This window comes from Entelurus aequoreus, linkage group LG06, assembly GCF_033978785.1.
Source record: "Entelurus aequoreus isolate RoL-2023_Sb linkage group LG06, RoL_Eaeq_v1.1, whole genome shotgun sequence".
Taxonomy (NCBI): domain Eukaryota; kingdom Metazoa; phylum Chordata; class Actinopteri; order Syngnathiformes; family Syngnathidae; genus Entelurus; species Entelurus aequoreus.
The window spans coordinates 12,900,279-12,914,841 of record NC_084736.1 but is presented as its reverse complement, the minus strand read 5'-3'; the positions used below and the strand labels follow the sequence as shown (position 1 = coordinate 12,914,841).

The following is a 14,563-nucleotide window of genomic DNA, read 5'->3' as shown; positions in this document are numbered from 1 at the left end:
TATAATTCAAATTATTATTATGATTATTATTAATATTAGAATCCTGAAGAGCCCTCGCTCCACCCTAAACCTAAGGTCACCATCCCACATACACACACGCAGTACGTTTACATGCACTAAAAAACTAATTATTGACCTAAGTCCTATGATATTCTGGCTTTCATTATTAGACATTTATATGTAATTATATGACTTTTTGGACTGTAAAATTGTAACCTTTGTCAAACTTTTTTTAAAGTCAAAATTCAGATTAAATTATGCCTTCATAATATACTGATATATACTCTATGTATGCCAAGATGGCAAAAAAAAAAATACTAATATTGCAACATTTTTTTCTGAATATTTATGAGAATAATTTTGCAAAAATATCCTAATATTGAGACATTTTCCCCTTCAAAAATTCACTTGTGCTCTCATAGTATTTAGACATTTCCTAAGTATAGTTTTTGTCATTAAATCCTATGACTATTAATTTTTTTACAAAATTACAGCTTTAATGTTGCGATATTTCGACTTTATTCATAATTTTCCCCGTAACTTTTCACATCGTTTTCTGTTCAGTGTAGCAGTATTGATCCTGAGTGCCAACCAAAAAAAAAGCTGTCGGCTTTTTGTGACCTTAAAATATTTTATACATAGCTCCATTTCAGTCTTTAAAGGGAAACTGCACTCTTGTTGAAAAAAAACAACAAAAACGTGTTCTTGGATTTTTTTGTGCACATAAAAGTGCAATTCCTCCTTGATATTTATTATAATTCAAATTATTATTATGATTATTATTATTATTAGAATCCTGAAGAGCCCTCGCTCCACCCTAAACCTAAGGTCACCATCCCACATACACACACGCAGTACATTTACATGCACTAAAAAACTAATTATTGACCTAAGTCCTATGATATTCTGGCTTTCATTATTAGACATTTATATGTAATTATATGACTTTTTGGACTGTAAAATTGTAACCTTTGTCAAACTTTTTTTAAAGTCAAAATTCAGATTAAATTACGCCTTCATAATATACTGATGTATACTCTATTTATGCCAAAATGGCAAAAAAAAAATCATACTAATATTGCAACATTTTTTTCTGAATATTTATGAGAATAATTTTGCAAAAATATCCTAATATTGAGACATTTTCCCCTTAAAAAATTCACTTGTGCTCTCATAGTATTTAGACATTTCCTAAGTATACTTTTTGTCATTAAATCCTATGACTTTTAATTTTTTTACTAAATTACAGCTTTAATGTTGCGATATTTCGACTTTATTCATCTTTTTTCCCGTAACTTATCACATCGTTTTCTGTTCAGTGTAGCAGTATTGATCCTGAGTGCCAACCAAAAAAAAAACTGTAGGCTTTTTGTGACCTTAGAATATTTTATACATAGCTCCATTCAGGGAACTGCACTATTTTTGAAAAAAACAACAACAACAAAACGTGTTCTTGTCTCACATAAGGATTTTTTGGTGCACAAAAAAGTGCAATTCCTCCTTGATATTTATTATAATTCAAATTATTATTATGATTATTATTATTATTAGAATCCTGAAGAGCCCTCGCTCCACCCTAAACCTAAGGTCACCATCCCACATACACACACGCAGTACGTTTACATGCACTAAAAACTAATTATTGACCTAATTTGTTTGAATTTACCCGCCCCCCCAAACCCCGCCCACCTCAACCTCCTCATGCTCTCTCAGGGAGAGCATGTCCCAAATTCCAAGCTGCTTTTTTGAGGCATGTTAAAAAAAAAAAAAAGCACTTTGTGACTTCAATAATAAATATGGCAGTGCCATGTTGGCATTTTTTTCCATAACTTGAGTTGATTTATTTTGGAAAACCTTGTTACATTGTTTAATGCATCCAGCGGGGCATCACAACAAAATTTAGGCATAATAATGTGTTAATTCCACGACTGTATAGATCGGTATCGGTTGATATTGGAATCGGTAATTAAGAGTTGGACAATATCGGATATCGGCAAAAAAGCCATAATTGGACATCTCTAAAGAAAACGCACTGAAATGAGAAGGTGTGTCCAAACTTTTGGCCTGCACTGTACTTTGATCCCAATAACAGCTGCAAAAAGCAACAAAAACAAACCAAATGTCGGTGGAAATGTAATTTATAGATGCGTGACATCTAGTTGGGCACCCGAATTTGTTTGTAAGGACCTCAGCATTTAAGTTGTTGAGATGTTAGTTGCTCCTCAAGGCGAGAGAATGGTGTGGAACCTCATGCCCTACACAAGCAAAGACTTCTCCATCCGCTCTCTGGCCGACCGCATCAGCGACCTCAACCACCTGCTGTTCCTCTACCCCGACCGGCCCAAGGACGACGTCTTCTCCAAATATTACACCCCTCCGCTCTGTACGTCAAACCGCCGCCATCCTGACCTCCTTTGTGGCGTCCTGATCGCTTTCGGCTGATTGTGTCTTCTCCTTTGCAGCCAAGGCGGTGGACGGCTACGTGAAGCCGCAAATCAAACAAGTGGTGCCTGAGTAAGTGTCCGGGTTCAACCTCCTCTTCCTCTTCCTCTTAATCGTTATCACATATTGGATCCTGAATTACAGATCAGCAATTAGTTAGCCGCTAGCTGTTGGAGGAGGCCAATTAGGCGCGGCGAGGGCTCCTGAGCCAGCGTATCCTTTGCTCATCATTGGAGTTAGCCTCGTTAGTCGGCCGGCCTCGCTTTGACGTAATGATGCGGCAAGACGAAGGAATCACGCCAGGGATCAAAGACTCACAGGCTTTTTGTATTTTTGTGTGCCTCTGACTCTTCACAGGTTTACAACATCCAATCCAGATCCGACAAGTGGGAATCAAACCTACATGGACCACGTGGCCTCCCCAGCAGCTATCAGCCACCCTCACACCTACGGCATGTACCAACCAATGTGAGTCGTCACGCTGCCCGTTAATGACTTCCGATTGGTTACGAGTGAATTTACATTGCAGAAATGCATGCCTAGATGGGCTGCTTTAGAGATCATTTCATTTTGGCCCAATTTATTTGCCGCCTAAACAGGTTGCGGTCAAAATCCAAGGTAGCGTAGCAGCAAACCACAACTGGGCATTTTGGCCCCACCAGTTTACAACCAGTTGTCAGGACAATAGACTTTGGTCCAACTACTTTTCTGCCTAAAAGGGCTGCTGTCAAAACCGAAAGAGGCAACAGTCTGTCAGTCTTGCTTCCTTTTGCCTTCTCTGCTTAGCTGCTTAAAAATGAAGAGTGAAGTAAATCAGAATCAGAATCAGAAATACTTTATTAATCCCAAAGGGGAAATTAACATTTTCAGCACAATCCCATTCAAGATCAGACAAACATTACAGGGAGACAGAACAGGATCGCTGACAGGTCTGCCATCTTGTTTCAAGTTTCAAGTTTATTCACAATACCATAGAACAGTTACAATAGTAGTGAATATCATTTAAAGATGTTGGTAAGTGAAAGGGTCCCCCAAATAAGCTAGAAGAAGCTTTTGACGGGGGGTCCGGAGGACAGTATATACATGGAATGATGAAAAATGGTAGCAAGCCCAACAACAACAACAAAAAACAACAACGCTATATAGGGATGATGTTTGATAAGGAATTATCGAGTTCGAGCCTATTATCGAATCCTCTTATCGAACCGATTCCTTATCGATTCTCTTATCGAGTCCAGATAGGTTGTTGTATATGGAAAAAAACACACAATATTTGGTTTAACAAAAGCTCACTTTTATTATATAATAAAAAAATAAAATCTAATAAATAAATAAACATTGACTGTTACCCACCTAAAAAAAATAAAATAAAATAAATAAATATTGACTGTTGTTACCCAAAGTATATTAAGTGGGATTTTTCAGAGAAACAAATATATACAGTAACACAAAAACAACCTGTCTCTGTGATCACTATAGGTGTATAAATAATAATATAGTGTTAAATAAAATCAGTCCCTTGGGCACAAAACTGAAAATAATACAGCTCTTCAAAAAGTGCACTTCTGCTGCTATTTGACATAACTGTTTGTTATGATGCTTTGACATTTTTGCACGTTATTTCTTTATTGAAAGAACATTCTATGAAGAGAAAAGTTCTTTGCAAATGTGGTTACAATGCTAATAAATGAAAAGTTAAAGCTAAAAAAAGAAATACACTTTATTGAGTTAACATTATTTCTTTATGGGGGAAAAATGTTATGAGCTAGAGAATATAACAACTACACTACCCAGCATGCAACGGGAGTTACGAGCATGCGCGGTAGCCCCGAAAAGTGTTGCATGTTGCCACGCTGTGGAAGTAAACGTCAAGAACTCAGCCAACACGCCTCGTCTGCATTATTTATAATTAGACAGACAACACATGTACAGTGTGATTTTGTTTTGTTTACAAGGAAAGAAAAACAAAAGTTAAAAAAGGGAGATATGTTGTATATATATGTATGTGCTGCGGTTGTTTTAAGAACGTTGCGACAGCTGCCGTAAAGGAGGTGCGTTGCTATGTTTCCGGTTGGTCGTAAAAGTGTTCGTCATGTGTTTTACCCTGCTAAAATCTCTCAGTAAAGTTATTCGATGGATTATAGCTTTTGTTTTGAACTTTATTACACCTTGGAGCGCTTTTTCCCGTCCATTGTTTTCCTGCTTTCGCTATCTGCGCCTAATGACTGAGCTACGTGACGTCATTTATTGTGATGTCCCACGGAGCATTTCTGGTCGGGACGGGATTCGAATAAAGAATCAACTCTTTTCCTTTACTATAGTGGTCTCGATAACGGGTACCGGTTCTCAAAAAGGGATTCGAGTCCGAGGACTCGGTTCTTTTCTTATCAAACAACCGGGAAAACCGGTTTCGAGTATCATCCCTAACGCTATATGATAAACAAAAAATAATAGTACTAAAGCACGCATACACATACACACATACATTCATTCAACCATGCAAAACCCAACAGTAGTCAACCCCACATGAGGCATTAGAGCATACTTGCCAACCCTCCCGTTTTTACCGGGAGACTCCCGGTATTCAGCGCCTCTCCCGATAATCTCCCGGCAGAAATTTTCTCCCAACAAACTCCCGGTATTCAGCCGGAGCTGGAGGCCACGCCCCCTCCAGCTCAATGCGGACCTGAGTGGGGACAGCCTGTTCTCACGTCCGCTTTCCCACAATATAAACGGCTTGCCTGCCCAATGACGTCATAACTGTAGAATGATCGAGGGCGAGTTCTTGGTTTCTTATGTGGGTTTATTGTTAGGCAGTTTCATTAACGTCCTCCCAGCGCGGTAACAACACACAACAGCAGTCACGTTTAGTCTACCGTAAAGCTGTTCGTCTGCCGTAAACAGCAATGTTGTGACACTCTTAAACAGGACAATACTGCCATCTACTGGATAGCCTCCAGAACACTGAAATTCAAGTATTTATTTTATTTATATGTATAATAAAATAAATAAATATATATATATATATATATATATATATATATATATATATATATATATATATATATATATATATATATATATATATATATATATATATATATATATATATATATATATATATATATATATATATATATATATTAGGGATGTGGGAAAAAATCGATTCGAATTCGAATCGCGATTCTCACGTTGTGCGATTCAGAATCGATTCTCATTTTTTTAAAAATCGATTTTTTTAATTTTTTTAAATATTTTTATTTTTTATTTTTTTTAATTAATCAATCCAACAAAACAATACACAGCAATACCATACCAATGCAATCCAATTCCAAAACCAAACCCGACCCAGCAACACTCAGAACTGCAATAAACAGAGCAATTGAGAGGAGACACAAACACGACACAGAACAAACCAAAAGTAGTGAAACAAAAATGAATATTATCAACAACAGTATCAATATTAGTTACAATTTCAACATAGCAGTGATTAAAAATCCCTCATTGACATTATCATTAGACATTTAGTTCATGAGATGTGATGCAAGTGTAAGCCACTGTGACACTATTGTTCATTTTTTGTATTTTTTTTTTTTAATTAATGTTTGTAATGATAATATCAATGAGGGATTTTTAATCACTGCTATGTTGAAATTGTTACTAATATTGATACTGTTGTTGATAATATTCATTTTTGTCTCACTACTTTTAGATTGTTCCGTGTCATGTTTGTGTGTCCTCATTTGCTCTCAATTGCTCTGTTTATTGCTATTCTGAATGTTGCTGGGTCGGGTTTTGTTTGAAATTGTATTGCATTATTATGGCATTGTTGTGTATTGTTTTCATTTAAAAAAAAATTAAAAATTTAAAAAAATTTTTTTTTTTTTAAAATCGTTGTTGAGTCGAGGATCGTGTTGAATTGAAAAAAAAAATCGATTCTGAATCGAATCGTGGGACACCCAAAGATTCCCAGCCCTAATATATATATATATATATATATATATATATATACACTACCGTTCAAAAGTTTGGGGTCACCCAAACAATTTTGTGGAATAGCCTTCATTTCTAAGAACAAGAATAGACTGTCGAGTTTCAGATGAAAGTTCTCTTTTTCTGGCCATTTTGAGCGTTTAATTGACCCCACAAATGTGATGCTCCAGAAACTCAATCTGCTCAAAGGAAGGTCAGTTTTGTAGCTTCTGTAACGAGCTAATCTGTTTTCAGATGTGTGAACATGATTGCACAAGGGTTTTCTAATCATCAATTAGCCTTCTGAGCCAATGAGCAAACACATTGTACCATTAGAACACTGGAGTGATAGTTTCTGGAAATGGGCCTCTTTACACCTATGTAGATATTGCACCAAAAACCAGACATTTGCAGCTAGAATAGTCATTCACCACATTAGGAATGTATAGAGTGTATTTCTTTAAAGTTAAGACTAGTTTAAAGTTATCTTCATTGAAAAGTACAGTGCTTTTCCTTCAAAAATAAGGACATTTCAATGTGACCCCAAACTTCTGAACGGTAGTGTATATATATATATATATATATATATATATATATATATATATATATATATATATATATATATATATATATATATTTTTTTTTAATATATATATATATATATATGTATATATATATATAGCTAGAAGTCACTGAAAGTCAAGTATTTCATACATATACTTATATATATATATATATATATATATATATATATATATATATATATATATATATATATATATATATATATATATATATATATATATATATATATATATATATATATATATATATATATATATATATATATATATATATGAAATACTTGAGTTGGTGAATTCTAGCTTAAATATATTCCCCTCTTAACCATGCCCCCAACCACGCCCCCCACCCCCCACCTCTCGGTATCGGAGGTCTCAAGGTTGGCAAGTATGCATTAGAGATAGGTGGTTAATAGGTAAGTTTTCAGTTTCTTTTTGAAGTTGGAGAATGGATACCACATGTTGAGGCTCTCATTAAGCCGGTTCCAAATCTTAGGTCCCCTGCATACAACACTTCGAGCGGTACAAGCCAGTAGACGATGTTTACCTGATATCAGATCTAAGTTACGAGTGTTGTGGGCATGCTGGGGATGGTAGATAGGAACCAAGCTACAAAGCCTAAGATTCAGCCTGTGGATGACTTGATAGGTTAAACAAGCATTTTGATAAATATTGAACTCTGTCAGTCTTAAGAGAGGATAATTATGGAATAGATGTCGAGTGGGGGCATTAAACTTGGACCATGACAGGGCCCGCATGATTTTCTTTTGCATGGATTCTAATTTGTGAAGGTAGGTAGGGAAGGTGTTACACCAGATGACATTACAGTATTTTAGATGTGGTTCAAAGAGAGTTTTATATAGGGTAAGTAGAGCATACAGAGGAAGATAATGACGAAGGTGAAAGAACAGGCCAACATATTTGGATAATTTGTTTAACAGGTGGCTAATGGGACATTTGAAATTGAGGTACCGGTATTCGTCAATGATGACCCCCAGGAATTTTGTGGAATACACTCTCTGTATTTCCTGCCTTCCGGCGGCCCTTACAAAAAAGCTAAGATACAGGTAAACAATGAAAAAAAATAAAAAAATCGGTCTAAGCCTGGGCCCCTGGAGAGGGGGTCCAGACTGAGGCCAAGGGAAATAAACAACTCATAGCCATAGCACACATCCCTCTTACATGTGTGTAAGAGGGAAACCTCAAAGGACATTAAAGACATTAAAAGAGCAGAGCTGATGCAACCAGCCACTTCTACGTACAGCTATGACTAAAAAAGTAAAAGAAACATATACACTGTGGTGGCCTCTGCGGTGTTCCACGCCATCGTCTGCCGGGGTGGAGGGAGCATGGCCAGAGACAGGAGCAGACCCAACAAAGCAACCAAGAGAGCCGACTCTACCCTCGGCCGCCCACCAACTCTCGGCCAGGGTCCAGTCCGCATGGACTGAACACTAAAGTGAAGTGAAGCTTTTTTTTTCTCTCGAAACTGAAAGCACTTTACATAGTGAAACCCAATATCTACATTTAAACCAGTATTGGGTAAAGTGTCTTGCCCAAGGACACACAACGGCGGTGACTAGGATGGCGGAAGCTGGAATCCAACCTGGAACCCTCAAGTTGCTGGCACAACCGCTCTCCCATCTGAGCCACTCCTTGCCCCCACACCTCAACAGGTTGCCGTTGAAATCCAAGTCAGCAAAAATTAAGTCACAGGCAAAGTTTACCATTTTTCTGCCATAGAAATTGAGAAGTGTGTACCGTATTTTCCGGACTACAGACCCATAAAATTTGAGAAGAAAACATAATTTGTCCATGTATTAGCCACACCGGGGCCCTGCGATGAGGTGGCGACTTGTCCAGGGTGTACCCCGCCTTCCGCCCGATTGTAGCTGAGATAGGCTCCAGCAACCCCCGCGACCCCAAAGGGAATACGCGGTAGAAAATGGATGGATGGATGGATAGCCGCACCGGACTATAAGCCGCAGATATACACTACCGTTCAAAAATTTGGGGTCACCCAAACAATTTTGTGGAATAGCCTTCATTTCTAAGAACAAGAATAGACTGTCGAGTTTCAGATGAAAGTTCTCTTTTTCTGGCCATTTTGAGCGTTTAATTGACCCCACAAATGTGATGCTCCAGAAACTCAATCTGCTCAAAGGAAGGTCAGTTTTGTAGCTTCTGTAACGAGCTAAACTGTTTTCAGATGTGTGAACATGATTGCACAAGGGTTTTCTAATCATCAATTAGCCTTCTGAGCCAATGAGCAAACACATTGTACCATTAGAACACTGGAGTGATAGTTGCTGGAAATGGGCCTCTATACACCTACGTAGATATTGCACCAAAAACCAGACATTTGCAGCTAGAATAGTCATTTACCACATTAGCAATGTATAGAGTGTATTTCTTTAAAGTTAAGACTAGTTTAAAGTTATCTTCATTGAAAAGTACAGTGCTTTTTTCCTTCAAAAATAAGGACATTTCAATGTGACCCCAAACTTTTGAACGGTAGTGTATACATTGTGAAATACGTTATTCACACAGAAAGATTCTGTAAATGTTTATTTACATAACCTTAATTGTTTCCAAACGATGTTTGTAACAAGGTAGTAAAACGGCTGACCAAACAAAACTCCACGGTGACGTTTTTGCGAATTTACTGAAGAATTTGTGAAACTGAAACAATCATTGTAAGTAGAGATGTCCGATAATATCGGACTGCCAATATTATCGGCCGATAAATGCTTTAAAATGTAATATCGGAAATTATCGGTATCGGTTTCAAAAAGTAAAATGTATGACTTTTTAAAACGCCGCTGTACGGAGTGCTACACGGACGTAGGGAGAAGTACAGAGCACCAATAGATCTTAAAGGCACTGTCACATCACATAATATCTACGTTTTTTCACACACACAAGTGAATGCAAAGCATACTTGGTCAACAGCCATACAGGTCACACTGAGGGTGACCGTATAAACAACTTTAACACTGTTACAAACATGCGCCACACTGTGAACCCACACCAAACAAGGATGACAAACACATTTCGGGAGAACATCCGCACCGTAACACAACATAAACACAACAGAACAAATACCCAGAACCCCTTGCAGCACTAACTCTTCCGGGACGCTACAATAACACCCCCTGCCACCACTAACCCCGCCCCCCAACCCCACCCATCTCAACCTCCTCATGCTCTCTCAGGGAGAGCATGTCCCAAATTCCAAGCTGCTGTTTTGAAGCATGTTAAAAAAAAGAATGCACTTTGTGACTTCAATAATAAATATGGCAGTGCCATGTTGGCATTTTTTTTTCCATAACTTGAGTTGATTTATTTTGGAAAACCTTGTTACATTGTTTAATGCATCCAGCGGGGCATCACAACAAAATTAGGCATAATAATGTGTTAATTCCACGACTGTATATATCGGTATCGGTTGATATCGGAATCGGTAATTAAGAGTTGGACAATATCGGACATCTCTAGTTTTTAGCATTCAATCAGACATTATTGTGAGGTTTTGTATTAGATATACCGGCCCCAAAACACATTTTTTTCCCTAAATTTGGCCCCTCCGAGTCAAAATAATTGCCCAGGCTGGCGATACATTTTAATCCTAACTACTTTACCATGAATTGATTAAGGTGGACCCCGAGTTGAAAAACTTATTGGGGTGTTACCATTTAGTGGTGAATTGTACGGAATATGTACTGTACTGTGCAATCTACTAATAAAAGTTTCAATCAATCAATCACCGCCTCAACGTTGATAGGGACTAGAAACGTCCCTAATTAGTTTGCTGCCTTAACGGGCTGCGGGACACTTAACCCCGTGTCCCGTGTGCAGGAGCGACTCCATGCTGGACGGCGACGCAGACTTTGACCTGGACGACACCATGGACGTGGCGCGGCACGTGGAGGAGCTCCTGCGGCGGCCGGTGGAGGGCCACTGGGGGGGCCAGCAGTCTTGACCCCCGCCTCCCTCGCTCGCCCCCGCCGCCACCAAACGAACCCTGGCTCTCACGGTTTTCAGACCCGTCATCATTTGTATCCTCCTCCCACCTCCAAATAGCTGAAATGTGAAATGTTAATAACGGTTTTTCTTGTGGTTCTCAGTGCGAGCGCATGCGTGGCGATTCCACTCTCGTAGGTTTTATTGTGTCATTTGTCCTTAAGTGTTTTGTACGTTGCACACGTCCACACAGTATTGTTTTCAGAAAAAAAAGGAAAAATGTTGTTTTTCGCCCCGGATGCATTTACTCCACTGTACAAAGAACTGGAAGTATGGGATGTTCTCCTGGAAGCGACGCTAGAAGCTTCTACACGACGCTGCCTGCTCATCCTCTCAGGTCCTCCTCTCACTTTACCTTGCCTTATCATACTTGTTACTACTACTGCTGCACTCAAGCCACTCGGTACGGCCGGCTTTTTTCTTTTTTTTTTATTAGGCTTGCTTTTGATCGTTCCAGGCCTGTAATTTATGTGTGTGCGTTTTTTGGGAAGTATAGATACATTACTCAGAATCCACCGCCGCCACTAATTTTAGACCTCATAGAGACGCCGTTTTTTGTTTCTCTCTTACGCACCTCAGGAAATCGAACGCTACATTTAAGATGCATGCGGAATATATGAAGTTGTTTTTTTTTCCTCCAATGTGATTCCTTGTCGAATGCCAACAATTTTCAAAGACCCTTTTCTGCAAGAGTGCACTAGTTGGGTATCAAAAGTGGCAGAGAAAACGACCAGCGGCACAATTCATTTTGAGCCATTCCGTTTACTGCCTAAATGGGCTGCTGGGACAAACAAAATGGTAGAATATTTTCTGTTTACTGCCTAAACGGGCAGCCGTGAAAAAAAACAACCTTCCGCAGCCATTTAATTTTAGCTTTGCTAGTTTCCCGCTTGAACAGGTTGTCAAAAAGCAAATCAAAAGTGGCAGAAAAAACCCACCAATTGTACAATTATTTCTGATCCACACCGTTCGCTGCCTAAACGGGCTGCCGTACAAAGCGAAATGGTCAGCAACCTGCCACAGCCGTTTAGTTTTGGCCTCACTAGTTATCTACCTTGATAAAAATGTACTCAAATATGGCAGAAAAAACAACCAATGGCACAATTTATTCTGACCCATTCCGTTTACTGCCTAAATGGGCTGCTGTGACAAACAAAGGGTTCAGCAACCTTCCACAGCCGTTTTTATTTTGTCCTAACTAGTTATTTGGATGAACAGGTCGTCAAAAAGTCAATCAAAAGTGGCAGAAAAACAAGACCATTCATTTTGATCCATTTTGTTTACTGCTTAAACGGGTTGCTGGGACAAACAAAATGGTAGAATATTTTCTGTTTACTGCCTAAACGGGCAGCCGTGAAAAAAAACAACCTTCCGCAGCCATTTAATTTTAGCTTTGCTAGTTTCCCGCTTGAACAGGTTGTCAAAAAGCAAATCAAAAGTGGCAGAAAAAACCCACCAATTGTACAATTATTTCTGATCCACACCGTTCGCTGCCTAAACGGGCTGCCGTACAAAGCGAAATGGTCAGCAACCTGCCACAGCCATTTAGTTTTGGCCTCACTAGTTACCTACCTTGATAAAAATGTACTCAAATATGGCAGAAAAAACGACCAATGGCACAATTTATTCTGACCCATTCCGTTTACTGCCTAAATGGGCTGCTGTGACAAACAAAAGGTTCAGCAACCTTCCACAGCCGTTTTTATTTTGTCCTAACTAGTTATTTGGATGAACAGGTCGTCAAAAAGTCAATCAAAAGTGGCAGAAAAACATGACCATTCATTTTGATCCATTTTGTTTACTGCTTAAACGGGTTGCTGGGACAAACAAAATGGTAGAATATTTTCTGTTTACTGCCTAAACGGGCAGCCGTGAAAAAGCCAACCTTCCGCAGCCATTTAATTTTAGCTTTGCTAGTTTCCCGCTTGAACAGGTTGTCAAAAAGCAAATCAAAAGTGGCAGAAAAAACCCACCAATTGTACAATTAATTCTGATCCACACCGTTCACTGCCTAAACGGGCTGCCGTACAAGGCGAAATGGTCAGCAACCTGCCACAGCCGTTTAGTTTTGGCCTCACTAGTTATCTACCTTGATGAAAATGTACTCAAATATGGCAGAAAAAACGACCAACGGCACAATTTATTCTGACCCATTCCGTTTACTGCCTAAATGGGCTGCTGTGACAAACAAAGGGTTCAGCAACCTTCCACAGCCGTTTTTATTTTGTCCTAACTAGTTATTTGGATGAACAGGTCGTCAAAAAGTCAATCAAAAGTGGCAGAAAAACAAGACCATTCATTTTGATCCATTTTGTTTACTGCTTAAACGGGTTGCTGGGACAAACAAAATGGTAGAATATTTTCTGTTTACTGCCTAAACGGGCTGCCGTGGAAAACCAACCTTCCGCAGCCATTTAATTTTTAGCTTAGCTAGTTTCCTGCTTGAACAGGTTGTCAAAAAGCAAATCAAAAGTGGCAGAAAAAAACGACAAATGGTCAAATTCACTCTGATCCATACTGTTCACTGCCTAAACGGGCTGCCGTACAAAGCGAAATGGTCAGCAACCTGCCACAGCTCTTTAAATTTGGCCTCACTAGTTTTCTGCCTTGATAAAAATGTACTCAAATATGGCAGAAAAAACGACCAATGGCACAATTCATTCTGACCCATTCCGTTTACTGCCTAAATGGGCTGCTGTGGAAAACAAATGGATTAGCAACATTCCACAGCCGTTTAAATTTGGCCTCACTAGTTATTTGGATGAACGGGTTGTCAAAAAGTCAATCAAAAGTGGCAGGAAAAACACGACCAGCGGCACAATTCGTTTTGATCCATTTTGTTTACTGCTTAAACGGGTTAAATGGTAGAATATTTTCTGTTTACTGCCTAAATGGGCTGCCGTGGAAAACAAAAGCGTCAGCAACCTTCCGCAGCCATTTAATTTTAGCCTAACTAGTTTCCTGCTTGAACAGGTTGTCAAAAAGCAAATCAAAAGTGGCAGAAAAAAAACGACGAATTGTAAAATTCATTCTGATCCATACTGTTCACTGCCTAAACGGGCTGCAATATAATGCGAAATGGTCAGCAACCTGCCACAGCCGTTTAGTTTTGGCCTCACTAGTTTTCTGCCTTGATAGGTTGTCAAAAATGTACTCAAATATGGCAGAAAAAACGACCAGTGGCACAATTCATTCTGACCCATTCCGTTTACTGCCTAAATGGGCTGCTGTGGAAAACAAAGGGGTCAGCAACCTTCCACAGCCGTTTAATTTTGGCCTAACTAGTTATTTGGATGAACAGGTCGTCAAAAAGTCAATCAAAAGTGGCAGAAAAACACGACCATTCATTTTGATCCATTTTGTTTACTGCCTAAATGGGCTGCTGTGGAAAACAAATGGATTAGCAACATTCCACAGCCGTTTTAAATTTGGCCTCACTAGTTATTTGGATGAACGGGTTGTCAAAAAGTCAATCAAAAAGTGGCAGAAAAACACGACCAGCGTCACAATTTGTTTTGATCCATTTTGTTTACTGCTTAAACGGG

General features: G+C 38.9%; 1 protein-coding gene across 1 annotated transcript in view; it reads left to right on the top strand.

Annotated features, from left to right (window-relative positions):
* Window positions 1-14,169, top strand: part of LOC133651837 (signal transducer and activator of transcription 5B-like) — a 163,084-nt gene extending 148,915 nt beyond the window's left edge. Inside the window, exons 16-19 of the mRNA XM_062050008.1 lie at window positions 2,228-2,383; window positions 2,463-2,514; window positions 2,800-2,910; window positions 10,854-14,169. Of these exons, the coding sequence (XP_061905992.1) occupies window positions 2,228-2,383; window positions 2,463-2,514; window positions 2,800-2,910; window positions 10,854-10,977 (443 nt within the window). The 3' untranslated portion in view covers window positions 10,978-14,169. The remainder of the gene's footprint in view (window positions 1-2,227; window positions 2,384-2,462; window positions 2,515-2,799; window positions 2,911-10,853) is intronic.
* The last annotated feature ends 394 nt before the right edge of the window (window positions 14,170-14,563 follow it).